The following is a 25,977-nucleotide window of genomic DNA, read 5'->3' as shown; positions in this document are numbered from 1 at the left end:
TAGATCTTTCTGCTCCACTGCATTCCTCAATGCCCTCCCATTTACTACGTATGTCCTGTTTTGATTATTCTTACCAAAAAATAATGTTTAATTCTTACCAAAAAACAATGTGATCACTGCTTGCAAAATAAATGTATAAATTTAAGAAAAGATTTTTTTTTCAACTTGTGGCATCATGTTGTCACCAAAAAATTTATTAAATATCTGAGAATTTTGGTTAAGTGGTTTTTAGATAATTGGAAACGTACAGTAATTTGATGTGAAATACTGTGTAATAGAGAGTCGCTTTGGATTACTGCTTCTCGCAGTTTTTAACAGTGGTTTAGAGTTGTACTCTATGTGTGTTTTATGTCTTGTAATGTAGTTTTAAATAAAGTTTCTATGTTTTTAAAAAATAGAGATCAGCGATCGAAATGTATGGATATGACACAAAGAAAATAAAACGACTTTGAACGGTTTTCCTGTGTAAATAATTGTGAATAAAGTTTATTTTGGGGAAAAAAACTGTATCCTCTCTCAGGCTGACATTTTCTTCTTCCTCCAGTGTACCTTTTAGAGTTAAATGTAGTGCTGCTGTTATTAAGGAAGGGGATGAGTCAGCCTACAGGAGGGAGATTGAAAACTTGGCTGAATGGGGCACCGACAACAACCTGGCCCTCAGTGTCACCAAAACTAAGGAGCTGATTGTTAACTTCAAGAAAGGAAAGTCAGGGGTGTGCGATCCAGTGATCATTGGGGGATCAGAGGTGGAGAGGACATTTTGGTTCTTGGGAGATCTCTGAGGATCTTTCCTGGATCCAACACACCAATGGAATTATGAAGAAAGCCCATCAACACCTCAGTGGAAGTTTGATATGACATCAGAAACCCTGGCAAATTTCTACACATCTGTGGCAGATAGTGTACTGACCCGCTGCATCCCAGTCTGGTGTGGGGACACCAATACCCCTGAGTGTAAAGCCCTGAACAGGTAGTGGACACAGCCCAGGACATCACAGGCAAAACCCTCCCCACTATCAAGAACATCTACAGGGAACGCTGCCGTCAGAGAGCAGCAGCAATCATCAAGGATCCACCCCACTCAGCCCCCGCTCTGTTCTCGATGCTGCCATCAGGAAAGAGGTTCAGTGCCACAAGACTCGCACCACCAGGTTCAGGAACAGCTGCTCCCCCTCCCCCATCAGACTCCTCAACAACAAACTCAATCAAGGACTCATTTAAGGACTCCGACTTGTGCACTTTATTGATTTTTTAAAAATTCTCCCTGTATTGCACAGTTTGTTTACATTCATTCTCTGTTTACAGTTTTTTTGATCGTGTACATGTTCACACTGAGTGCAGTTATATTTTGCACTACCAATTAGTGGTAATTCTGCCACGCCCACAGCAAAAGGGAATCTCAGAATTGATGTCATGTATGTCCTCTGAGAATGAATCTCAAATCAGAAATCTGTTCTGATGTTAGTTGCATTGTTTGAAGATTTAATGGAACCTCAGTTCTTTTGTACTTGATGCTTCTATTGTCGAGGATCCCACACCCTGTATGAACGTACTTCGCCATCTCCCATTCCACATCAGAGAGCAAATTTTTATTTGGTTGGCATAGAAGGTGGCACAGTTGGCAAAGCAGTTGATGCAATGCTGTTACAGTACCTACAATCAGGAACAGGGTTCCAATCTGGTCCTGTAAGGAGTTCATATGTTTCCTCTCACCCCTCAAAACCTACCGAGGCTTGGAGGTCAATTGGGTACAATTGAGCGGCATGGTCTAGTGGGCCGAAGGGGGCCTGTTACCGTGCTGTGTGTTTAAATGTAAAACCTAATGGAATATTTTTCTTATTTCTCAACAGTGAGGCTATTCGCACAGCCAACATACAGGGCCTATGAAAACAAAAAATACGGACCAAGTAAGGAATTAGCTGATCAGTAACAATGAGAACTTTAAATGTATTAAGCCTTTACTCCCCCTACTTCCCTCCCTCCCTCCCTAACTCCCCTGCCCCCAAACTCTCACTTAAAAACACCATGTGTGGATCAACAGAAATAGGGCATTATTGGGACTCAATATATTTCATGTCAATATTCCCAAGCACAATAAAAAAGAGGTAATCTAGCAATCTTATAAATCATGGTAATCATTTAGATTATCCCAGGATCCATCTTTATTATAAGGATCAATTTGCCAAAGGGCAGAGAAGATTTTCTTGGATGTTGCAGGGACTACAGGAACTGAGTTATAGGGTAAGGTTCAAAGGTTAGGACTTTATTCCCTGGAGTGTATAGAAAAATGAGGGGAAATTTGATGGAGATGTACAAAATGATGAAGGGTATAGACAGAGTAAATGCCAGTAGGCTTTTTCCACTGAGGGTAGGTGAGATTAAAAAAAGCAGGACATTAAAGGTGAAAGGGGAGATATTTAGGGAGAATATTGAGGGGGAACTTCTTCACATAGAGACTGGTTGCTAACCAGTTCTTTTGCCTTCAAGTTTGACCTTCCAAAATGCACCCCTTCACACTTACCTGGATTTAAATCCATCTGCCACTTTTGTGCTTGACTCTGCACCCTTGCCTATATCCTGTAAACAAGGGATACGGTGCTGCAGGAGCTCACAGGATCGCCACTCCAGATACCGCATGCAGCCAGCTCCTGCAACTCCTTGTCGCCGCTCAGCAAGCTCCTGCAGCTAAAAAAATTAGCACTGCACTCCCTGGTTGTAACCTCCAACATTCTTCTACATTATCCACAACACCTCCAACCTTCATGCCACCTGCAAGATTAGAGGTCCCAATGGCAGGAGAGGGCCAAATGGATGAACGAAACAGAAATAAAGCACCTAATGAATTATTCTTTCTAGCCAGCTTCCAACAAATGCCTCCTGAAAATCTGTATATGCTGTATGTTAGCTGCCACCACCATCTATGATATCTTTTACTGGCCAATATTATCTCCAATATTCTACTAAACACTAGTTGTCAACCTAAATATACTGTTAAGAAACTGTTGCTGCTTTTCCTTTATTCATTCAGTGAGCAGTTTTTCTTTGACTATTTTCTCCCACTGAGTTTAAGCAGCCCTGCATGTACGTACAGCCTGCCCGCCCTCTCCAGTCCTGACATCTCTCTGGGCTTTTCTACATTGACCACACAGCAGCCTAAGGTGATTTCCTTTCTGTCTGGACGACTTCCTGGCCAATCTTTCTGGTAACGTTTCAATCTCATCCAGCCATCATCTCCCTTGTTCTGAGATTTTAGAAGGATCCAACACGTACAAAATATTCAGTGGATTTTTCATCTTACCGTCTATCCCTATGGATCGTGGTCTTTCATCTGCCACGGCCCTTCTCTTGAGAAACTTTACCTATTTATATATTCATTCAGTTCTTTTCACAATTGCTACTTCTCAATTCACAGCATTTCTCCTACCTCTTTTTTTCTCTTTTCATGTTGGCTCTGAGCTTTCTAAATTCAGCCTGGTTTGGACGTATTATCAAACTGATAGGCATTATGGCCTTTTTACACTTTAGTCAGTCAGGGAGCTTATGGTTCCAACATTGCTGGAACATACAAGGACCATCTCCTCTTTAAAAGTTGCTCAACCCTTCTGATGCAGCTTTCACTATCAGAGGTAGGGCAGGGGGCAATGAGGATTGGAGATTTGTAACATGTCCCCTGCTGGGAACACCGAATCATTGAGTCCAGGAGTTGGAACGTCAAGGAAAAGTTGTACAAGGTGTTGGTGAGGCCAAATGAGGAGGATTGTGTGCAGTTTTGGTCACCGAACTACAAGAAAGATATCAAGATTGAAAGAGGGCAGAAGTTAACCCGGATGTTGCTGGGCCTTCAGGAACTGAATGACAGGGAAAGGTTAATCAGGTTAGGACTTTATTCCCTGGAGCATAAAGGAATGAGGGGAGATTTGATCGAGGGAAGCAAAATTATGAGGGGGATAGATGGAATAAATACAAGGAGGCTTTTTCTGCTGAGGTTAGGTGAGATGCATGGGTTAAAGGTGAAATGGGAAAGGTTTAAGCGGCATATTAGGGAGAACTTCACACAGAGAGTGGTGGGAGTGTGGAATGAGCTGCTAGCGCTGAATGTAGGCTCAATTTTAACATTTAAGTAAAATTTGAACAGGTACATGGATAGGAGGAGTGTGGAGGGCTATGATCTGGGTGCTGGTCAGAGGGTCAAGGCAGAATGATAGTTCAGCACAGACTTAAAAGGCCGAAGGGCCTGCTTCTGTGCTGTAATGTTCTATGGTTCCAAATCTTCCCTTCATTGTTCCACAGCGCAAATAATGGTTTGGGAGACACTGAGAGAAAATGGTGTTAAAGGTGATCACTTGTTTCACACTATGATGGCAAGTCAAGCAGCAGGCCCTCCAATCCATCACAATCCCAGAAAAGCCCAGAACTGCTTCCAATGCATAGTTCATCTCACCTCACTTGACCTTTACATGCACTCTGTCCTTCCCCTCACAATCACCCACTCCACCACTAAAGCTCAGACAATTACTACCTTCATCCAGGGAAGATCATTTTCAGTAGCAACACTCCAAAAGTGTTTGTACAGTTTTCAATAACTTTCCACTCACTCAGCTTGTTCGTTCTCCCCAATTCTGGATGGGTTTTCCCCAGAGGCTTTGGTTTCCTCCCTCTGTTCGAAGCATACCGTGGGGGTGTAGGTCAATGCAGTGCAATTGGGCGGCACGGAATCTTGAACCTAAAGGGCCAGTTATTGTGCTGTTTGATGAAATTTAAATGTTTTAAAATGCAACTGTTTATTTTCTATTACGTCGTGACAGTGTTGGAAGCTTTAAAAGGGTGAGCTCATAAGCACCACCTGGTTCTGTTTCCAATTTTATAAAGACAGACATATTTTTGTGGGCCAAGATTAGTCCAGCGGTTAGCACGCTATGTCAGCACCTGCGACCCGGGTTCCATTCCACTACTGTCTGTAAGGAGTTTGTCCGTTCTCCCTGTGTCTGTATGTGTTTCCTCCGGATGCTCTGGTTTCCTCCCACTGTCCCAAAATGTACAGGGGTTGTTGGTTAATTGGGGTGTTTGGGCTGCGCGGGCTCGTGGACCGGAAAGGGCTGTTACCGCGTCGGATGTCTGAATAAAAACAAATGAGATTTTAAAGAAATTTTTGTGTTTTTCAATTGTAGAATACATTGACGAACACATTTTAAAACGGCCACCAGTAAGAAGCATCGAAGATCCATGTAAGAAAAATGGTTATTAGTGGCTCTACCAACTTTTTATTAATTTTACTTTATTCTCTTCAATTCTGTTATGTTGGTCAAATGTAAGATTGTAAACTCCACAGCTCCCGCCTCCCCACTTAACCAAGGGGAGATAACTTGGAGATATCATTAACATCAAAGTTCATGGAACACAGAACACAGCACAGTTAGCGAGAGGGGCGGACACGGATAGTGCAGAGGTGACACGGTTAGTGTAGGTGGGACATGGTTAGTGCAGAGGGAGGCATGGTTAGTGCAGACGAGGGACCATTACTGTAGAGGGGACATGGTTAGTGTAGAGGGGACATGGTTAGTGTAGAGGGGGCATAATTAGTGCTGAGGGGGCATGATTAGTGTTGAGGGGACACGGTCAGCGTATAGGAGACAATGGTTAGGGTAGAGGGGACTTAGAGGGTAGAGAGGGCATGGTTAGTGTAGAGGGAACACGATTAGTGTAGAAGGGACATGGTTAGTGTAGAGGGAGCATGGTTAGCGTAGAGGAGGCACAGTTAGTATAGAGGGGACACATTTAGTGTAGAGGGGGCACGGTTAGTGTAGAGGGGACACAGTTAGTACAGAGGGGACACGGTTAGTGCAGAGGAGGCACGGTTAGTGTAGAGGGGGCACGGTTAGTGTAGAGGGGACACAGTTAGTGTAGAGGGGACACGGTTAGTGTAGAGGAGGCACAGTTAGTGTAGAGGGGGCATGGTTAGTGTATAGGGGACAAAGTTCATGTAGAGGGGACATGGTTAGAGTAGAGGGGACACGATTAGGGTAGAGGGGACACGGTTAATGTAGAGGGGACACATTTAGTGTAGAGGGGGCACGGTTAGTGTAGAGGGGACACGGTTAGTATAGAGGGGGCACGGTTAGTTTAGAGGGGACACAGTTAGTGTAGAGGGGACATTGTTAGTGTAGAAGAGGCAGTTAGTGTAGAGGGGGCACGGTTAGTGTAGAAGGGACACGGTTAGTGTAGAGGGAGCATGGTTAGCGTAAAGGAGGCACGGTTAGTATAAGGGGGACACATTTAGTGTAGAGGGGGCACGGTTAGTTTAGAGGGGACACAGTTAGTGTAGAGGGGACATGGTTAGTGTAGAGGAGGCATGGTTAGTGTAGAGGGGGCATGGTTGGTTTAGAGGGGACACAGCTAGTGTAGAGGGGACATGGTTAGAGTAGTGGAGGCGCAGTTAGTGTAGAGGGGGCATGGTTAGTGTATAGGGGACAAGGTTCGTGTAGAGGGGATATGGTTAGTGTAGAGGGGACAATTAGTGTAAGGAGCATGGTTAGTGTAGAGGGGACACGATTAGTGTAGAGGGGAGCACGGTTAGTGTAGAGGGGACATGGTTAGATTAGAGGAGGCACATTTAGTGTAGAGGGGCACGGTTAGTGTAGAGGGGACATAGTTAGTGTAGAGGTGGCATGAGTAGAGAAGAGAGGACATGGTTAGTGTAGAGGGGGCATGGTTAGAGTAGAGATGACATGGTTAGTGTAGTGGTTGGTGCAACACTGATCAAGAATAGAGTTCAAATCCCATTCTGCTAATAAGGAATTTGTTCGTCCTCTCTGTGTCTGCACGCATTTCCTCCCACTCTTCAAAAACATACAGGGGTTGTAAGTTAATTGGCGTATTTGGGCTGCGTGGACCCGTGGGCCAGAAAGGGCTGTTACCGCATTGGATGTCTGAATAAAAATAAATGAAATATTGAAGAAACTTTTTTTGTGTGTTTGATAGATGAAGACTATATTGAGTATTTCAATATACCACCGGAACTAGTAGAAATCAACAAACATCCATGTAAGAAAAATTGTTATTAGTGGCTCTACTAACTTTTCATTAAATTTATTTTATTCTCTTCAATTCTGTTTTATTGGTTAAATGTAACATTGTAAACTCCACAGCTCCCGACTCCCCACCTGACCAAAGAGGGATAATTTGTTACTGCCATCAATATTAAAGTTCATAGAACATAGAACACAGCACAGCACAGTTAGCATGTGGGTGGGGGGGGGGGGGGGGGCGGAGACACGGTTAGAGTAGGGGATCTTGGGTAATGTAAGGGGCACACGGTTAGTGTAGGGGGACACAGTTGGTGTAGAGGGGGAATGGTTAGTGGTGATGGAGTTACAATTATTGTAAAGTGAGGCACGGTTAGTGTAGAGGGGGCGTGGTTAGTACAGAGGGGGCACGGTTAGTGTAGAGAGAGTTATGGTAAGTGTAAAGGGGGCGTGGTTAGTGTAGAGGAGTACTATTAGAGAAGGGAGTTCAAGGTTAGTGCAGATGGGTGCACGGGTAGAGTAGGGAGAGCACGGTTAGTGTACAGGGAGAATCGGTTTGTGTAGTGGGTGGCATGTTTAGAGTAGGGAGGGCACGGTTGGTGTAGAGGGAGTTACGGTTCACATAATAGGGTGGCACAGTTAGTGTATTGGTTGCATGGTTAGCGTAGGGGTGACATGATTAGCGTAATGGTTAGCACAACGCTGGTAAATCACCAGCAATTGGGTGCGGTTCAATTCCCGTTCTGTCTGTAAGGAACTTGTCCATTGTCCCTGTGTCTGTTTGGGTTTTAGCCGGAGGCTCCAGTTTCTTCCTCCTGTTTGAAGCGTACCAGGGTGGGGTGATGGGGTATAGGTCAATGCAATGTAATTGGGCGGCACGGAATCTTGAACCTAAAGGGCCTGTTATTGTGCTGTTTGATGAAATTTAAATGTTTTAAAATGCAACTGTTTATTTTCTATTACGTCATGACAGTGTTGGAAGCTTTAAAAGGGTGAGCTCATAAGCACCACCTGGTTCTGTTTCCAATTTTATAAAGACAGACATATTTTTGTGGGCCAAGATTAGTCCAGCGGTTAGCATGCTACATCAGCACCTGCGACCCGGGTTCCATTCCACTACTGTCTGTAAGGAGTTTGTCCGTTCTCCCTGTGTCTGCGCGCATTTCCTAAATATGCTCTGGTTTCTTCCCACTGTCCCAAAACGTACAGGGGTCGTTGGTCAATTGGGGTATTTGGGCTGCGTGGGCTCGTGGGCTGGAAAGGGCTGTTACCACGTTGGATGTCTGAATAAAAACAAATGAGATTTTGAAGAAACTTTTTTGTGTTTGACAGTTTTTGAATATATTGACGAATTTGTTTTACCACGGCCACCAGTACCAAGATATGAAAGACCATGTAAGAGAAACAGTTATTAGTGGCACTACCAACTTATTATTAATTTTACTTCATTCTCTTCAATTCTGTTATGTTGGTCAAATGTAACATTGTAAACTCCACAGCTCCCGACTCCCCACCTGAACAAGGGGAGATAATTTGCTGCTGCCATCAACATCATAGAACACAGAACATAGCACAGCATAGTTAGCGTAGAGGGGGAGACACAGTTAGCATCAGGGGGCATGGTTAGTGTAGGGAGGACACAGTTAGTGTTGGGGGAATGGTTAGTGTTGGGGGCATGGTATAGTGTTGGGGGGGACAGTGTATGGGGGGCATGGTATAGTGTAGGGGACATGGTTAGTGTAGGGGGCATGGTTAGTGTTGGGGAACGGTTAGTGTTGGGGGCATGGTATAGTGTTGGGGGGGACAGTGTATGGGGGGCATGGTATAGTGTAGGGGACATGGTTAGTGTAGGGGGCATGGTTAGTGTTGGGGAACGGTTAGTGTTGGGGGCATGGTATAGTATTGGAGGGATGGTTAGTGTTGGGGACATGGTATAGTGTTGGGGGGGACAGTGTATGGGGGGCATGGTATAGTGTAGGGGACATGGTTAGTGTAGGGGGCATGGTTAGTGTTGGGGGAACGGTTAGTGTTGGGGGCACGGTATAGTATTGGAGGGATGGTTAGTGTTGGGGACATGGTATAGAGTTGAGGGGGGACACAGTTTATGGGGGTATGGTATAGTATAGGAGACACGGTTAGTGTAGGGAGTATGGTTAGTGTTGGGGGAATGGTATAGTGTAGAGAGAACACAGTGAAGGGGGCTGGTTAGTGTAAGTGTCAAATAGTTAGAGTCGAGGGCACAGTATAGAGTAGGTGGGGAAGCAGTTAGAGAAGGAGAGCACAGTTAATGTAGGGGGCACAATTAGTATAGGGGAGTACAGTTAATGTTGGGGTCATGGCGTAGTGTAGGGAGGACACAGTGAAGGGGGGCAAGGCTAGTGTAAGGGGCAAACAGTTAGAGTCGAGGGCACAGTATAGTGTAGGTGGGGAAACAGAGAAGGAGACCACAGTTAGTGTAGGGGGCACAGATAGTGTAGGTGGGAAAAAAATTAGAGTAGGAGGGGCATGGTTACTGTAGGGGTGGCATGGTTAGAGTAGGGCAGCGCAGTTAGTGTTGCGGGATATGGTTAGTGTAGGGTGGCCTGGTTAATGTAAACAGGAAAACGGTTAAAGTAGGGGGGCACGGTTAGTGCAGGCAGGGATACAGTTAGAGTAAGAGGGACATGGTCACTGTAGAAGGGACACGATTAGTGTAAGGGGACATGGTTAGTGTAGGGGCAAATGGTTAATGTAGGGGACATAGTGTAGGGGTCATAGTTAGTGTAAGTGGACATGGTTAATGTAGGGGACATGGTTAGTGTAGGGGGAACATGGTTAGTGTACGGGGGATATGTTTATTGAGGGGTGACATGGTTAGTGTAGGGGTAGCATTGCTAGTATAGGAGACATGGTTAGTGTTATAAGGATGTTTTGTGTAGGCGGGCACAGATACTGTAGGGGACATGGTTAGTGTAGGAGTGGCATGGTAAGTGTAGGGATGGCATGGTTAGTCTTCAGGGGGCACAGTTAGTGTAGTTGTGAGGCCAACGCTGATAAGGCGTCAGCAATCAGGTCCGCTGTTCAAATCCCGTTCTGTCTGTAAGGAATGTGAACGTTGTCCCTGTGTCTGCATGGGTTTTCCATGGAGGTTCTGGTATCCTCCCTCCGTTCGAAGCATACCGTGGGGGTGTAGGTCAATGTGGTGCAATTGGGCGGCATGTAATCTTGAGCTGAAAGGGCCTGTTATTGTGCTGTTTGATGAAATTTAAATGTTTTAAAATGCAACTGTTTATTTTCTATTACGTCATGACAGTGTTGGAAGCTTTAAAAGGGTGAGCTCATAAGCACCACATGGTTCTGTTTCCAATTTTATAAAGACAGACATATTTTTGTGGGCCAAGATTAGTCCAGCGGTTAGCATGCTACATCAGCACCTGCGACCCGGGTTCCATTCCACTACTGTCTGTAAGGAGTTTGTCTGTTCTCCCTGTGTCTGCGCGCATTTCCTCTGGATGCTCTTGCTTCCTCCCACTGTCCCAAAATGTACAGGGGTTGTTGGTTAATTGGGGTATTTAGGCTGCGCGGGCTCATGGGCTGGAAAGGGCTGTCTGAATAAAAACAAATGAGATTTTGAAGAAACCTTTTTTGTGTTTGACAGTTTTAGAAAACATCGATGAACTCGAGTTACCACGGCCACCAGTAAGAAGAGGCAGAAAACAACGTAAGAAAAATGGTTATTGGTGGCACTACCAACATTTTATTAATTGTACTTTATTCATAAACATAGAACATTAGAGGCCCTTCAGTCCTCGAATCTGTGCCAACTGAAAGAAACTGATTCAACCTATAACTCTTTATTTTCTTTGTATGCACGTGCCTGTCTAAGAATCTATTAAAAGTCCCTATTGTACTAGCCTCCATCACCATCCCTGGCAATGCCTTCCAAGTACCCCTAAATTTTTCTCCCCCTCACCTTGCACAGTCTGCTGGTGTTTTCAGCTCTTGCCCTTGGAAAAAGAAGCTGGCTGTCCACCCTACCTATGGTTCTCATAATCTTGTAGACCAGAGTCACCTCTCATCCTTCTTCACTCCAAAGAGAAAAGCCCCAGCTCTGTTAACTTTGCCTCATAAGCCACGTTCTCCAATTCAGGCAACATCCTGTTAAATCTCCCCTACACCCTCCTTTTAGCTTTCCACATCCTTCCTGTAATGGGGCTGTAGCACTATCGATCAACCACATTAAACAGAGAGTCGTGATTAATAGGCTTTAATCACCTAAAGACATCAACACATCTCACAAGGTGCTGGCCCAGTTCCAAGGCAGGTACTGAGGGAGGAGTTGGGGTGTAACAGCCTTTATGGGGATTTTAGGAGGGGAGGAGTCACAGGTTCAGGGAGCGGGCCAGCTCATGCAATACATACAGTACAAACAACACAGTGGTTGCACCACATTCACCCCTTCTTTTGAAACAACGTCCGGCGCGGTGATGTGATTCAATGTTCATTACAGGTTCAGCCTGTCCGGTGGTCTTGGCTGTTGCTGAGACCGCCGTAAGGTTTGCTGTGGCAGAGCTGTTGGTTCACGGGCAGTGTCTTGCACAACAAGCTGTGCCTCCGGTGACTGAGGGAGTGGGGGGGGTTGTGGTTAGTAGGAATGTGGGGTTGCTCGGTCTGGGATTGGAACTCTGTGTCGGGTGCAATTAGCGGGGCTGGTTGGCCAGGGTTATTGTGAGGGGAGTTGATTGGTTGGTTGAGGGGTCCCTTGCATGTGCCTGGTCTCAGATCCTGGTACTCCACGTAAGCATATTGCAGGTTCGCAAGGAGCAGGGGGACTTTCTCGATCAGAGGGTCCCAGTCTTGTGACATCTGATATGCCTCTGGAGCAGTATGGGCCCAGCGGTCATCAGCCAGGATGGCAGTGTGGTTCCCGACGCCGACTTCCTGAGGAAGGAAAAGAGCCATTCTTGCAAAGTCACATTAGCAGCGGTACAACGGAGGGACCTGGTGGCGTGGAACACCTCAGAGAGGACATCTTGCCACTGGGAGATGGGTAGGCCTTTTGACCTGATGACTGCCTTCTAGAAGGTGGTGTTCTCCCTCTCTATCTGGCCGTTCTAGATGGGTTATCATCCATGGTCCTGCTCGTGGCTATGCCCTTGGCCAGCAGGTACTGACACAGCTCCTCACTCACAAACGAGGATTCCTGGTCACTATGGATATAGCAGGGATATCCAAAGAGAGCGAATATGCTATGCATTGCCTTGATGACTGTGGCCGTGGTCATGTCCAGGAACGGGATAGTAAAGGGGAAGTAGGAGTATTTGTCAACGATATTTAGGAAGTATACATTCCTGTTGGCGGATGGAAGGGGGCCCTCAAAGTCTATGATCAGCTGCTTGAAAGGGCAGGTGGCTTTGATTTTGACTGGCCGATAGAAATGGGGTTTACACTCAGCACAGAATGGGCAACTGCGTGTCAGCTTCCTGATGTCCTCAACCAAGTAAGGGAGGTTACGGGATCTAAAAAAGTGGTAGGGCCCGGTGACTCCAGGATGGCAGAGGTTGTGGAGGACTTGGAGGCGGGCCAACTGCGCGTCAGTGCATGTTCCCCAGGACAGGGCATTGCGAACCTCCTTGAGCTTCCCAGGCCAGTACAAGAACTTGTAGTTGTAGGTGGAAAGTTCAATTCTGCACCTGAGGATCTTGTCATTCTTAATTTTTCTCAGCTGTTTGTCATTGAACATAAGGACAACTGCACATTGGTCAGTCAGCAGGGTGAACGGTTTACTGGCCAGATAGAGCCTCCAGTGGTGCGCAGCTTTCACTTTGGCCTTTACGATGGCTGAGTGATGAAATTTGGGGCCCTGAAGGGTTCGGGAAAAGAAAGCTACTGGCCTGCCCACCTGGTTGAGCATGGCAGCCACGGCAAAGTCATGTACATCACTCTCCACCTGGAAGGGGATGGATTCATCCACAGTGTGCATTGCCACCTTGGTGATGTCGCCCTTGATGAGTATGAACACCATTTGGGCTTCCGCTGACAGGGAAAAGGTGGTAGATTTTACCAGAGGGGGGGCTTTGCCCATGTAATTCAGGACCCACTTGGTGTAAAATGAAAAGAAGCCCAAGTACCTTTTCAGGGCCTTGAGGATATGGGGCAATGGGAGTTCCAACAGAGGAAGCATATGGTCAAGGTCAGGCCCAATGATGCTGTTCTCCACCATGCTACTGAGGATGGGCAGCCGTGAAGTACTGAACACGCATTTCTTTTGGTTACAAGTTAAGTTGAGGCTTTTAGCCGTCTGGAGAAATTTCTGCAGGTTAACATCATGATCCTGCTGGTCTTGGCCGCAGATGATCACATTGACCAAGTAAGGAAATGTGGCCTTGAGTCCATAGTCATCCACTATACGGTCCATCTTCCATTGGAAGACAGAGACCCCAAAAGGGACTCAGAGGAAGTGGTAGTGGCAGCCGCCTGCCTTGAAGGCAATGTACAAACTGTCCTCCAGATGGATCAGGAGTTGGTGGTAGGTTGACTTGAGGTCAATGGTTGAGAAGATCCAGAACTGGGCGATCTCATTTACCATGTCAGCAATGCGGGGGAGTGGGTAGGCATTCTGCTGGGTAAAACGGTTTATGGTTTGGCTGTAGTCAATGACCACGTTCTCTCTGCTCTTAACTACCACCACCTGTGCTCTCCAGGGACTGGTGCTGGGTTCTACGATCCCTTCTGTCAGAAGCTGTTTGTCTTCTGCTTTGATGAAGGCTCTGTTCCCAGGGGTGTATCGCCTTCTCTTGGTGGTATCCAGCTTGCAGTCGGGGGTAAGGTTCTCAAACAGGGGTGGCGATGTGACCCAAAGGGTAGATAGACCATAGGTCATGTCGGAGGGGGAGGGGAGTCAGGTGGTTTAAGACTTTGCAGTTGCAGAGTGTGAAGGGCGGGTGTGGGCCGTCAAACTGCATTTGGATGCTCTTTAGCTGGCACTGGAAGCCAGTTCCAGTATGACTGGTGCGCAGAGTTGTGGCACAATAAGGAGTTTAAAGTTCTTATACTCCGTGCCCCACAGGTTAACATCACGGTGCAGCAGCCATGGATCCCAGCTGGGTGGGATTTGGAGGCCAGGGAGACTTTACATGGTGCCAGGGTTACCGGAAGGGAGTGCCCGGATGAATGAAGCTCTCTGTGCTCCCTTTATTGAATAAGCAGTTTGTGATGTGACCATTTAACTCGATGTTCATCATGACCCTGGCCAGTTGACGTGGGCTCTCCAGTTCCAGGATAATCGAGGCCATTGTCTGGTCATTGTCTGAGTCTCTGCTGTAGACTTGGTTCGGGGGCACCTGCCAAGATGGCTGACCCCAACCTGTGCATGCGATGCTGCTCCTCTCCGCCAGAAGTGGTGCTGTCTCAGGTTGCCCCCCCCCCACCCATGGTCCCGCCAAGCTGTTTCCCGCAACCGGAAGTCATGCTGGAGGTGAAGCCGCCGGAAGTGGCGTGGACCAAGATGGACGGCCCTGCTGCAGAAAGATTGGGACCTACATACTGACCCGTAGTGTCCCTTCTTCCCACAGGCGGGGCATGTAGCATTTCGGGCCGGGCAGTTCTTTCAAGGATGCTTTGCGTACCCGCAATAGTAGCACTTTGGGTGCTCGTTGGCGGCGGCAGTGACCTGGGAGCCTGTGTCCTAATATGGTTGCACCCGTGCTCCCCACATGACGGCCGCGTTTCCTGAGGAGAAGACTTCCACGTTCAGCTGTGCTATCTCGAGTGCTTTAGCCAGGTCAATTACTTTTTGCAGGCTTTGATCGCCCTTTTCCAAGAGTTTCTGTCTGACGGAATCAGACTTGAATCCAGCCCCACATGCATCGCATATCAGTTCCTCTAGATTGGCAGTAGCAGAGACATCTCTGCAGCTGCAGGCTCATCCCAACTCCCACAGGACCCACATGTATTCATCTACCGACTTACCGGGCGCTTGTCTACCACTGCCTAGAAGGTACCGGGCATAAATGACATTTGTTGGGATCTGGTACTGTCTCTGCAGGAGCTCCATTACAACTGAGTAAGTCGTGCAGTCCATTATCATCTGGAAAACGCGGTGGCCAACCAGAGCGAAGAGTAGATTTTGTTTGTCTTCTTCACTCTGTCGTTGCATCTGATGAAGGCATTGAGGCAGTGCAGCCATTGATCGAATTTGATCGAGACCTCTGATCTTTAGGATCAGTGTTCAGTTTATCTGCCCATATTGCCTTGTGCATGGCCCAAAATTTAAGGTGATTCAATTGTAGCGTTATCGATCAACCACTTTAGACAGAGAGTTGTGATTAATAGGCTTTAAACACCTTAAGCCATCAACACATCTCACATGTTGCTGGCCCAGTTCCAAGGCAGGTACTGAGGGAGGAGTTTGGGTGGAACAGTCTTTATGGGGATTTCAGGATGGGGTGGAGTCACAGGTTCAGGGAGCGGGCCAGCTCATGCAATACATACAGTACAAACAACACAGTGGTTGCCCCACAGGGGTGACCGGCAGTGACAATATTCCAAGTATGGTCTAACCAGAGTTTTATAGAGCTACAGCTTTCTAACTTTCAGCTGGCCAGGAAATAATTAAAGGATAAAGTTTATCCTTTTAAGACTAAACAGTAAACTTTATTTAATCTTTATCTCACAATGGTTTATCAATCTCTGGGATTCTCTACCCCAAAGAGTTTGGTCATAGATTTTTCAACTATAAGTGAGTGGAAGATGAAACAGGAGAGTGACGTTGAGATCAGCAAGATCGGCCACAATGTTATGGGACGTTGGACATGTGTCCTGGGCCATGAGGCAGCATGTTTAATTCCTGCTTCTAATTCTCTTACTTCCTTTTGCAGGAGAAGTAACTGACAAGATGATGGAAAAATATTTTGTACACTCAAAGCCCCTTTGTCGACCAACAATTGAAATTCCAAAGAATGAAGCCAAGAGAAGTAAGTTGGCTAAATTTAATTGTAAAAAAAATTGGGGTTCAGATTGTGACGAATGCAACTGTAATGTGACTTTGTGGGTGCACTTGTAAATGTCTATTGCTCAGTTGTCAGCAGTATGCGATAAGAAGTTGGTCCTCAGTCATTCTGCAACGAAGCATAAGTGAAATGCTCATAATTTCATTTCAATGAAATTAAATTGTCTGAATCCTATCTTTGCCATGGTTTTTTTTCTCATTCTTTTCTACCTTTGTTTTTCTTTTAACATTCATCGGCAGGGGTTCAGAGTTTTTCTTCTTAATTATTTCCTTTTCTTTTTTTTGTTATTCTCTTTTTTTTATATATACAGCACTTGAAATACGAATTATGGATATGATTTATAACATGGATGTTTTTGCACTTTGCACTTCATTGATTTTTTAAATTCTCTCTGTATTGCACAGTCAGTTTGTTTCTATTCATGCTCTGTTTACATGTGCACGTTATACACAGTTTATATTTTGCACTACCAATAAGTGGCGATTCTGCCTTGCCCACAGGAAAAAGAATCTCAGGCTTGTATGTGACAACTTGCATGTACTCTGACAATAAATCTGAAATCTAAAATCCTGTTCTCTTATCATATCCAACTAACGCTGTTTGTATGTTTGTCTGTACTCCTTCCTCTTGCATTCTTCTCCCTTTTTATCCCCCAGCCTTTAACACAGACACATCATTTTTACTCATACCTTGAAAAAGGGGTCAGGCCCAAACCATCGGTAATATCTCCTGTAGATGCTACAAGACCTGTTGAGTTCCTCCACCATTTCTGTGTGTTTTTTTACTCCACTCAGAGTCTGTTGTCTTTTGTGTTTCACTCAAAATATTTGCCCTGCAACTTCCTCCCCCTCAATTTAAGTCAGGGGTGGCCAAACCACAGTTCAAGAGCCAGATAAAAATATATGAGATATGTTGGCTGAGACAGGAATTTGCGAGCCTGTGCCCACAATAGTAGACTCAATGAACCTGGCTTGCAATGTCCGCTATTTGTCTGTGGTCGGGGCATCGGGAGCTAGGATGAGAGGGCAGCCAGGGCTTAGATGATCCTGCCCAGGCGCCCGAGGTCCCCTCTCCTGCCCTGGAGCCCGAGGTTACCGCATCTGCCACAATCGCTGATCCCTGACACTTCCCCACTGCCGTCATCGTTCCTGCTCAGAGGCCAAGATCCCTGCTCCTGCCCAGGAGGCTGCTCTCCTTGATGACACCAGAACAGCAGAGAACCCTGAAAAATAGTATTGTCTAGTGCTCAGTGCAAAACACACAGATGTACAACCAGACATAACATTAATACAGAAAAACAATGCGTGTGCAGGACAAGTATTTCATCTATACAAATAAATAAATAAATAGATTTTGTTTCATGAATATGAGAGTCTTGGAGGGTCAGTGTGAGCCATTCCTGCCCGTGGGAAGAAGCTGCTCCTCAGCCTGGTGGTGCTGGCTCTGATCCTCCTGTATCTCTTCCCCGACGGGAGCAGCTGAATGATGCTGTGTGCGGGGTGGAAGGGGCCCTCCCTGATTTTGCAAGCCCTCTTCAGACAATAATCCTGGTAGATCACGTTGATGGCAGGGGAGGGGGGGTGGGGGGGTGGGGGGGGAGACTCCAGGAATCCTCTCTGCCACTCTTATGGTCCTGTGGATTAACCTCCAATCATTTCTCTGTAACCTGACCTGCTGAGTTTCTGGTCAAGACGTCAGAAAATGTGATCTTTGTGTTTCTTACCTTACTGAATCTCCTCTGCCCTTTTCTCCAGTGCAAAAACATAGAACATAGAATATACAACATAGAACATTACAGCCAGGACAGACCCTGTGGCTCACGATGCTGTGATTAGTAAGGGATTGCTTAAGGTGGGATGTGAGTGGGAAGGGAAGGTTGAGAATCACTGCTCTGGACCCAATTGTTACTGAAATATTTTGCTTGAGAAAAATTGTCATTGGGCCATTTCCTTTGGAGCTATGAAACCATGCACATAACGAGTCAATGAGGGACGATTAGAACAGTGGTTTGCAAACTTTTTCTTTCCACCCACATCCCACCTTAAGTAATCCCTTACTAATCACAGAGCACCGATGGCATAGGGATTACTTAAAGTGGCATGTAAGTGGAAAGAAAAAGGTTGAGAATCATTGGTTTAGGGGGAACAATAGGGGAAAGTTCTTCACTCAGAGCGTGGTGGGAGTGTGGAATCAGCTGCCATCTGGAATGGTGAATGCGGGCTCGATCTTAAGAATAGATTGGAAGGATACATGGATGGGAGAAGTCTGGAGGATTATGGAATGTGGTTAGTGAAGTGCTAGTTGATGAAGTAGGCAAAGACGATGTATTCAAACAATAATCATGGCTTTTATTGGCAGAAACTCATGGTACAATAATGAAAGACAATAGGTCCATATACAGTTATATCCAAGGGGAGTGTCCTTAATAGTAGAGATAATAAGGGCAGTAGAGGCAGGTTCATTAAATCTATTTAAGAGGGAATTAGATCTATTTCTTCAGTATAAGGGTATTAAAGGTTACGGAGAGAAGGCGGGGACGGGGTACTGAACTTTAAGATCAGCCATGATCTCCTTGAATGGCGGAGCAGGCTCGAAGGGTCGAATGACCTACTCCTGCTCCTATCTTCTATGTTTCTATGTTTCTAATGTTAGTACAGCAAGGCTCGCCAGAGGGGAGACAGGCAGCTTGGCAGACATTCACCACAGGTAGATCAATGAGACTAGAGAAATGGTGGTTGGCACGGACTAGAAGGGCTGAATGGCCTGTTCTATGCTGTAGCATTCTATGGTTTAAATGTATACGCTGTGTACAGTTTTTTTTTGCACTACCAATTAATGGTAATTCTGCAGCACCCGCAGGAAAAAGAATCTCAGGGTTGTATGTGATGTTGTGCATGTGCTCTGACAATAAATCTGGAATCTGAAAATCATATGTGCTACTATCATTTAGAAATTGTAACCTTTATACCCCCTGTGGCCTTACTATTCATGACACATGTTCTACCCTTATTGGACGCCGAAAAATGTTGTCTGATCAACATTTAACTGTAAAAAATTCAGTAAGTTCTCATTTTGAATGGTATGTATGATTTTATTTCTTTGCAGAAAAGTGGACAAAAGAGTTCTACGGCCTACCCCCCTCGCCACCACCCAGACCGACCACACCAAAATTTCAACCAATCGACATAAGTGATATTCGTAAGTTCAAAAAGTGCAGTGAATGTTCAATGGATGAACTTTGGAAAAGAATGTTATAAAAGTAGTTAAAAAGGCCACTGCCCTTTATTCATCCTGGCATTGAGCTCAAGAGCCATGAGGTAATGTTGTAGTGTACCAAGGGTCCCTTGACCTCTTTCCTGATGGCAGCAGCGAGAACAGAGCGCGTGCTGGGTGGTGTGGGCTTTTGATGATTGCTGCTGCCCTCCGGTGGCAACGTTCCCCGTAAATGTTCTTGAGGGTGGGAAGGGGGTCCTGTGGCTCCACACAGAGTTGACCGCATTGATCCCTTGGGTGTCCCGTTCCTTTCTCCGGTTACCCTTTGTCCCTTTATGAATTTTTAAAAAATCCCTTGGGATTATCCTTCAAGTTATCTGCCAAAACTACCTCCTGTCCTCTCTTTGAGAAGGAAGTTTGGCATGTGCTCAGTACAGTTTAGGAGCATGTAAGAAGTTAATTTCATTGAAATGCTTCAATCTTTGATGGAAGTAAAAACCAAACTCAGCTGGTCCTTCGGCATTCCATAAAAAGCAAAGACACAATATATTGGTGACATTTTGGGCCCTGAGCCCTTCTTCAAGGGATTAGCGGAATGAGGCCAAAAGCAGAAAATCTCAGAAAGTCTCAGAATAGGGACGGTGCCGGCTGCGGGAGGGGTCCAGACCAACATCAGATGTTAATTGGATATGATAAGGGGAGAGGGGAGAATTTATCATGTCTGTGTGAAAGGAGACAGGGGAAGGCAACAGGGGAATAAGTGGTGGGGGTTTAACGAAAGCCAGAGAAGTCAATATTAATGCCGTCCGGTTGGAGGGGGCCCAGTCGGAAGATGAGGTGTTGTTCCTCCAATTTGCGGGTGATCTCAGTCTGGCAGTGCATGAAGCGCTGGCAATATATCATTACTTTTATGGATGCTGTAAGACTGACTGAACTCCGACAACATTTCAGTGTGTTTCTACTATAATCACAGAGTCCGCGGACTTTTCGCATTTTCTCTCAATTTTTGATGGTGTTTATGATAAGGCGTGAGAGATTGATTTCCCCCTTTTCAAGACTCTATAGCCCCTTTTCCACTGGCACATTGACCCAGGAATTAACAGGGAATTAACTAGTTAAGGGTCCAATGGAAAAAGAAAACAGTCAGCCTGCCTACATCAAATGACATCACTTCACGTTGGGTATTGACGGCCTTGACCCCTACTCATATCCCCAGTGTCAGCTGACACCAGCGTGCCGATTAAACCAGTGGAAAAAAGGTCAGACAGCAGAAAGTCACCCATTTCCAGTTGAAAGTAGAGCACTCCGATCCCCAGGGATGAGTGTGTTCAGTGGAAAATCAGTCAGTGTTCCAATTACAGGTGGCCCAGTGGAAACAACACAAACGGCTTCCTATCCTGGGACACTGCACGACCAATTCATTGGAATGCCCGTGAAAAAGGGACTTATATCTTGAGGGCACTCTCTCAGGTTGACGGGTAGCTTTAGAGTTGATTACCTTTGCAGATAAAAATACTTTTGAATTCATATGGCATCAAGAGAATGTAAATGTTAGGAATGCAGACAGATCAGAAAATTAGCAGACATCTTATGTTCTTATCAATGCAATCACTAATAACACTGGACAGTGAAGATGTTGCTTCCTGAACACTTTTGGGTGTATTTTATGGATTTTGGGCTGGTGATCATGAAAATCAAATTAAACATTTCTTATCTTGAACCATTTTTTTAGCTATAACCTATTTAGGTGATTTCCTGTCACATTTTTAACCTGCTTCAAGCATTCAAAACCATGAAGTGCAAAGTGTCATTGAAAAATCATTTTCTGCATTCACACTTGGACTTCTTCCCTGCTGATCTTGGTGCCGACAGCAGTAAAACACAGGATTCTGTTGACACTGTGGTTAAATGAAAAAAACACACAAATGCTGGAGAAACTCAGCAGGTCAAACAGTGCCTTTATGTAGCAAAGTAAAGATACAGAACCAACGTTTCGGGCTTGAGCCCTTCATCAAAGTGTGGGGGAACAAGAGAGATGTCTGAACAAAAGGAGGAGGAGGGGGGTGGTGAGGGTGAGAGATGATAAGTGGAGTGGGCGGGGGGGGCAGGGGGGGGAAACACCACGGTGGGGGGGGAGGGGGGAGTCTAGACTAGAGGGAGAGAGAAAGGAAGTAGGAACTGGATAACTAGTTAAAGGGGGGGAGGGTGGGGGAGAAAAGCAAGCTGATTTGTGGAATGCAGTGAACTCAGTGTTCATGACCTGGGGTTGGAGAATGCCCAGACGAAAAATGAGGTGGTGTTCCTCCAATCTGCGGGTGGTCAGGGTGGGGTCGTGGGAAAGACCACGGACAGACGTGAGCTTGAGAGTGCGACTCGGAATTGAAACGGTTGACTACGGGGAGATCGCTTTTGTGGCGGACGGAGGGGAGGTGCTGGGCGAAAAGATTTCCTAATCTGCTACCAGTCTCTCCGATGTAGAGAAGGCCACAGAGATATAGGTGAAATGTGGCTTCACCTGAAAGGTCTGCTTTGGCCTTTGGACTGTGTTGAGGGAGGAGGTGTGGGTGCAGGTATTTCAACGATAGTGGAAGGTGCCGAGGGGGCGATGGGTGGGAAGAAAGAGTGCACAAGGGAGTCACAGAGGAAGCAGTCTCTACGGAAGGCTGAGAGGGGAGGAGAAGGAAAGATGTATCTGGTGATGGGATCCTGTAGTAAGTACTGGAAATTCTAGCGGATAATGTGTTGGATGCGGAGGCTGGTGGGGCGATAGGTGAGGACGAGGGGGATTCTGTGTTTATTGGTTCCGGGGCGGTCAGTGATGAACAACAATCAAAGGTTTCACCAGGAAATTATCCCCATGGAAAAGCAGAGCCAGGGCCACTGGAGTTCATCAATGCTGGCCAACAATTGACACGAGATGCTGAGTACAAACGAAAATCAGCAGGGATAAATTTTAGGTCCGCAACATATCAGCATCATAATGGGACGAGGTAAATTCAAAAAAGTGAATGTTGCTGCAACATTCTACGTGATAACAAAATCTGAAAGTGTTGTGTGCAGTTCTGGCTCCAAATTATAGGAAGGATATCAATAAGGACGAGAGGGTGCAGAGAAGGTTTACAAAAATGTTGCCTGGATTGCAGTCTTTCAAATACGGAGAAAGATTGACTAGACTGGGACTTTATTCATTGGAGCGTAGAAGGTTGAGAGGGGATTTGATGGACGTATTTAAAATTATGAAGAGGATAGATAGAGTAGATGTGAATAGGCTCTTTCCCCTGAGGGTAGGAGAGATTGGAACAAAGGGTCATAAGTTAAGGGTTAAGGGGTAAAACTTTAGGAGTAACATAAGGGGAAGCTTCTTCACTCAGAGAGGGGTGGCGGAGTGGAATAATTTTCCGGAAAACGTAGTTGCGGCAGGGTCAATTCTGTCATTTAAGAGGAGGTTAGATGAGTAGATGGAGGTGAGGGGGTTGGAGGGTTAAGGCAGGGAGTTGGAGGGTGAAACTAGAGGAGTTTCGCGTAAATTGATGGGGACTAGAAGGGCTGATATGGCCTGTTTCCGTGCTGTAAATTGTTATATGGTTACATCAAAATCCCTAATTTTTATTCAGGAAGCAAATCTTTAAAAAAATATATTGTCTAGCATATTTTTTCAGATAGAATTCATATCAATGTTTCTTTTTGATCTAAATATACCATTATCTTGTATTAACAGCTCCAATTGGGTACAGATTTAAGCCTATCACACGTAAGTACTGATACAATAGAAATTCTTTGATGGCTGGATATTACAACACAGCCTTTTCTGGTCTTACTTAGAAATCATGTTATGTTTGACTATTTTTTTCTCAAGAGCAGCACATTTCCTTATAAAGGCACCTGCATTCAGTTCTGAACAAGCCCAGTGTTTCGGGTGAACCAAGTCAAGATTAAACGGTGTAACAAATCAGAATCAGAATGAGCTTTATTGCCATGAACCTGTGTTGTGAAATGTTTTACAGCAGTGGTATGGTGCAGAACAAGGTGAAAAATTGTTATAAATTACATTCTGTAATTACAAGATTTTACAAACAAATAAATAATTAGCACAAAATAAAAGAGAAAAAGTGAGGTAGGGTCCATAGGTTCATTATCTGTTCAGAAATTTGATGGCGGATGGGAAAAAAGCTGTTCTTGATGTTGAGGGTGCGTCTTCAGGCTCCTGTACCTCCTTCCTGATGGTAGCAGTGAGATAAGGGCATGGGCCTGGGTGGTGATGGGTCCTTGAGAATAGAAGCTGCTTTGTTGAGACATCGCCTCTTGTAAATGTCCTTAATGGAGGGAAGACTGATGCCCTATTATTTGTTGATGCATCAAATAACCAGACAACACAAAACGGCATCCTCTGAAGAATGCTTTACTGTTAAATTCAACAATACAATGTATAACAGGAGCCCCTGGAAATGGCATCCGCCACCAACCAAGCTCCATCTCCTTTTTCAACTAACGCACTTCGAGGGGACTCACGCATATGCAATAGCATCATAGCGAGTAGAGTGGCTGCAGACAGCCAATAGAAGTGGCTGTCTACACCTATGATGGCACTGGCTGAGTTTACAACCCTCCGTTGCTTGTTCTGTCCATGTGTATTGGCACCTGAATACCAGAGCGTGATTCAACCAGTAATAATGCTCTCCACAAAACACCAGTGAAAATTTGCAAGAGTCTTTGGTGGAGATTGCTGGGGCATTGGCAATGATTTTTGCATCCTCCTTGGCCACAAGAGAGGCTGATTGCTGAATGCCAAATGTGGTCCCCTATTTAAACAAGGTATTGGGAGAATTCTGGGAATTATAGACTAATGAGTCTTACATCAATTGCGGGCAAACAACTGAGAGGGCGGCGTGGTTGGCGTAGCGGTTAGCACAAACCATTTTTCAGTGCCAGCGATAAGGACTAGGGCTCGAATCCCACGCTGTCTGTAAGGAGTTGGTACGTTCTCCACATGTCTGCGTGACTTTTCCCAGACTGTCCAATTTCTTCCCACCGTTTGAAATGTACCAGGTGTGTAGGTTATTTGGGTGTAATTGGGCAGCACGAGCTCATGGGCTGAAATGGCCTGCTACCACGCTGCATGTCTAAATTTAAAAATTAAAAGAAACTTTAAAAAGGGTTTCTTACCCTCTCCACTGCTAATCTCTCAAAGAAAGATGGCACCTTGCAGCAATGATTCTTGGTGTACAGCTATGAATCTTGTATTGATTTTCTCAACACCTGTACAAGGATAATTCCAGTGCTCATCTAGTGGGTGGCACGGTTGGTATAGCGGTTAGTGTAATGCCATTACAGCGCCAGTGATTGGGACCTGGGTTCGAATTCTCTCGGTGTCTGCGAGGGTTTTGCCCTGGGCCTCCGGTTTGCTCCCACCATTTGAAATGTACCAGGGGTGTAGGTACAAATTGGGTGGCACAGACTCATGGCCTGTTAACATGCTATATGTATGTTTCGATTTAAAACATTTAAATATTTATTGTGATTCTGCCTTTATATTTTGAGCTCATCCAAATTGGGGGTCAAATGCTATGAACCTTAATTGTCCTCAAGTTGAGTACCTCCCTCATATTTTTTTTTAAACTTTATTTAAGATTTTATAACATGAATAACATATAGAATTACATTAAAAAAAATTAAGAACAAAATAATAAAATTACAATACAGTATCAGTAATCTAAATAAACTATACCCTCCCCAATAATTATTACACATTAATAACCCAACTCAAATTAGTCCAACCCCCCCTTTCCCCCCAAACTAAAGAGTGAAGAATTAATAAAATTAATAATATATGTGAGAAAAAAAACCCACTTACAAAAAAACCAAAAACATAACCGATTAAAATACTAACAAAAAGAAAAGTAATTAATACTAAGATATCAGACTTAAAAAAACATATTTAAAACAAACTTAAATGCATATATTTAACAAACAGAGTTAAGATGAAATATATATTTAACTCAAACTTAATATAAAAAATTAGTAAAGTTAGTAACATTGTCTATCAAAAATTCTTAAACAATAATCAATTCTTTAAAAAAAATTGTAGCATGAGAAAAAAAAGATGAAAAACAACTTTCTCTATAGAGATAAACCTTCACCAAATATCAACTAACTTCACATCTATCATCATATTAGTCACATAAACCACCATCTTAAAACAAAATTCAAACCTCATTAAGCATTGTACAATTCAATTTTAGTACTCTTCCACCATTTTTCCCTTTTACTCTTGAATAATTATCCAATAAAAGCTCCAATACCACATTTAAATATCCCCAATCATTACGTTAAAATTCAGATATCCAAATAATAAAAACACATCTACAACGAAATCTATATCTTCAGCAAATGGAGCATAAACCACAAAGAAAATTCAAGCCTCATTAAGAATTGTACAATTCAATTTATAACTTTTACCATTATTCCCTTCGTTCTATAACTAAAATAGCAAAATAATATACACCAGGATTACCACTCCTTTCACTTTAAAGTTAAAGAAAAAATATAAAAAAAAACTTATCCATCCCATTCACATTTAAATTTCAAATATTCCTTATCTACTGAATAAACTTTACAAAAAAAACCACATCAATTTTTCGTTTTTTAAACAATCAAATACTTTCTTATGCTTATTTTTATATTTAAACAAAAGAAAACCCCTTCACTCTTTAATCTAATAATACAAAAAAAAGGTAAAAAAACGGGTAGGAGGT

The 25,977-nt window shown here is 44.7% G+C and overlaps 1 protein-coding gene across 11 annotated transcripts in view; it reads left to right on the top strand.

Moving 5' to 3' along the window:
* The window catches only part of LOC138751968 (uncharacterized), a 158,699-nt gene that overhangs the window by 58,683 nt on the left and 74,039 nt on the right, over positions 1-25,977 (top strand). For 10 of the 11 annotated variants that reach the window (XR_011350294.1, XM_069915049.1, XM_069915046.1 and 7 more), the window contains exons 12-19: positions 1,851-1,907; positions 5,169-5,225; positions 6,979-7,041; positions 8,355-8,417; positions 10,660-10,722; positions 15,881-15,976; positions 19,118-19,210; positions 22,944-22,976. Coding sequence is in view for 10 of the 11 variants with exons in the window: in XM_069915049.1 (XP_069771150.1) it covers positions 1,851-1,907; positions 5,169-5,225; positions 6,979-7,041; positions 8,355-8,417; positions 10,660-10,722; positions 15,881-15,976; positions 19,118-19,210; positions 22,944-22,976 (525 nt within the window). In the remaining variant the exon portion in view is untranslated. The remainder of the gene's footprint in view (positions 1-1,850; positions 1,908-5,168; positions 5,226-6,978; positions 7,042-8,354; positions 8,418-10,659; positions 10,723-15,880; positions 15,977-19,117; positions 19,211-22,943; positions 22,977-25,977) is intronic. The other variant, XM_069915050.1, reaches the window with a different exon arrangement.

The sequence above is a fragment of the Narcine bancroftii genome, chromosome 1 (genome assembly GCF_036971445.1).
Source record: "Narcine bancroftii isolate sNarBan1 chromosome 1, sNarBan1.hap1, whole genome shotgun sequence".
NCBI classification, from domain to species: domain Eukaryota; kingdom Metazoa; phylum Chordata; class Chondrichthyes; order Torpediniformes; family Narcinidae; genus Narcine; species Narcine bancroftii.
Note: the sequence above shows the minus strand (reverse complement) of the source record. Positions and strands in the feature narration are given on the sequence as shown.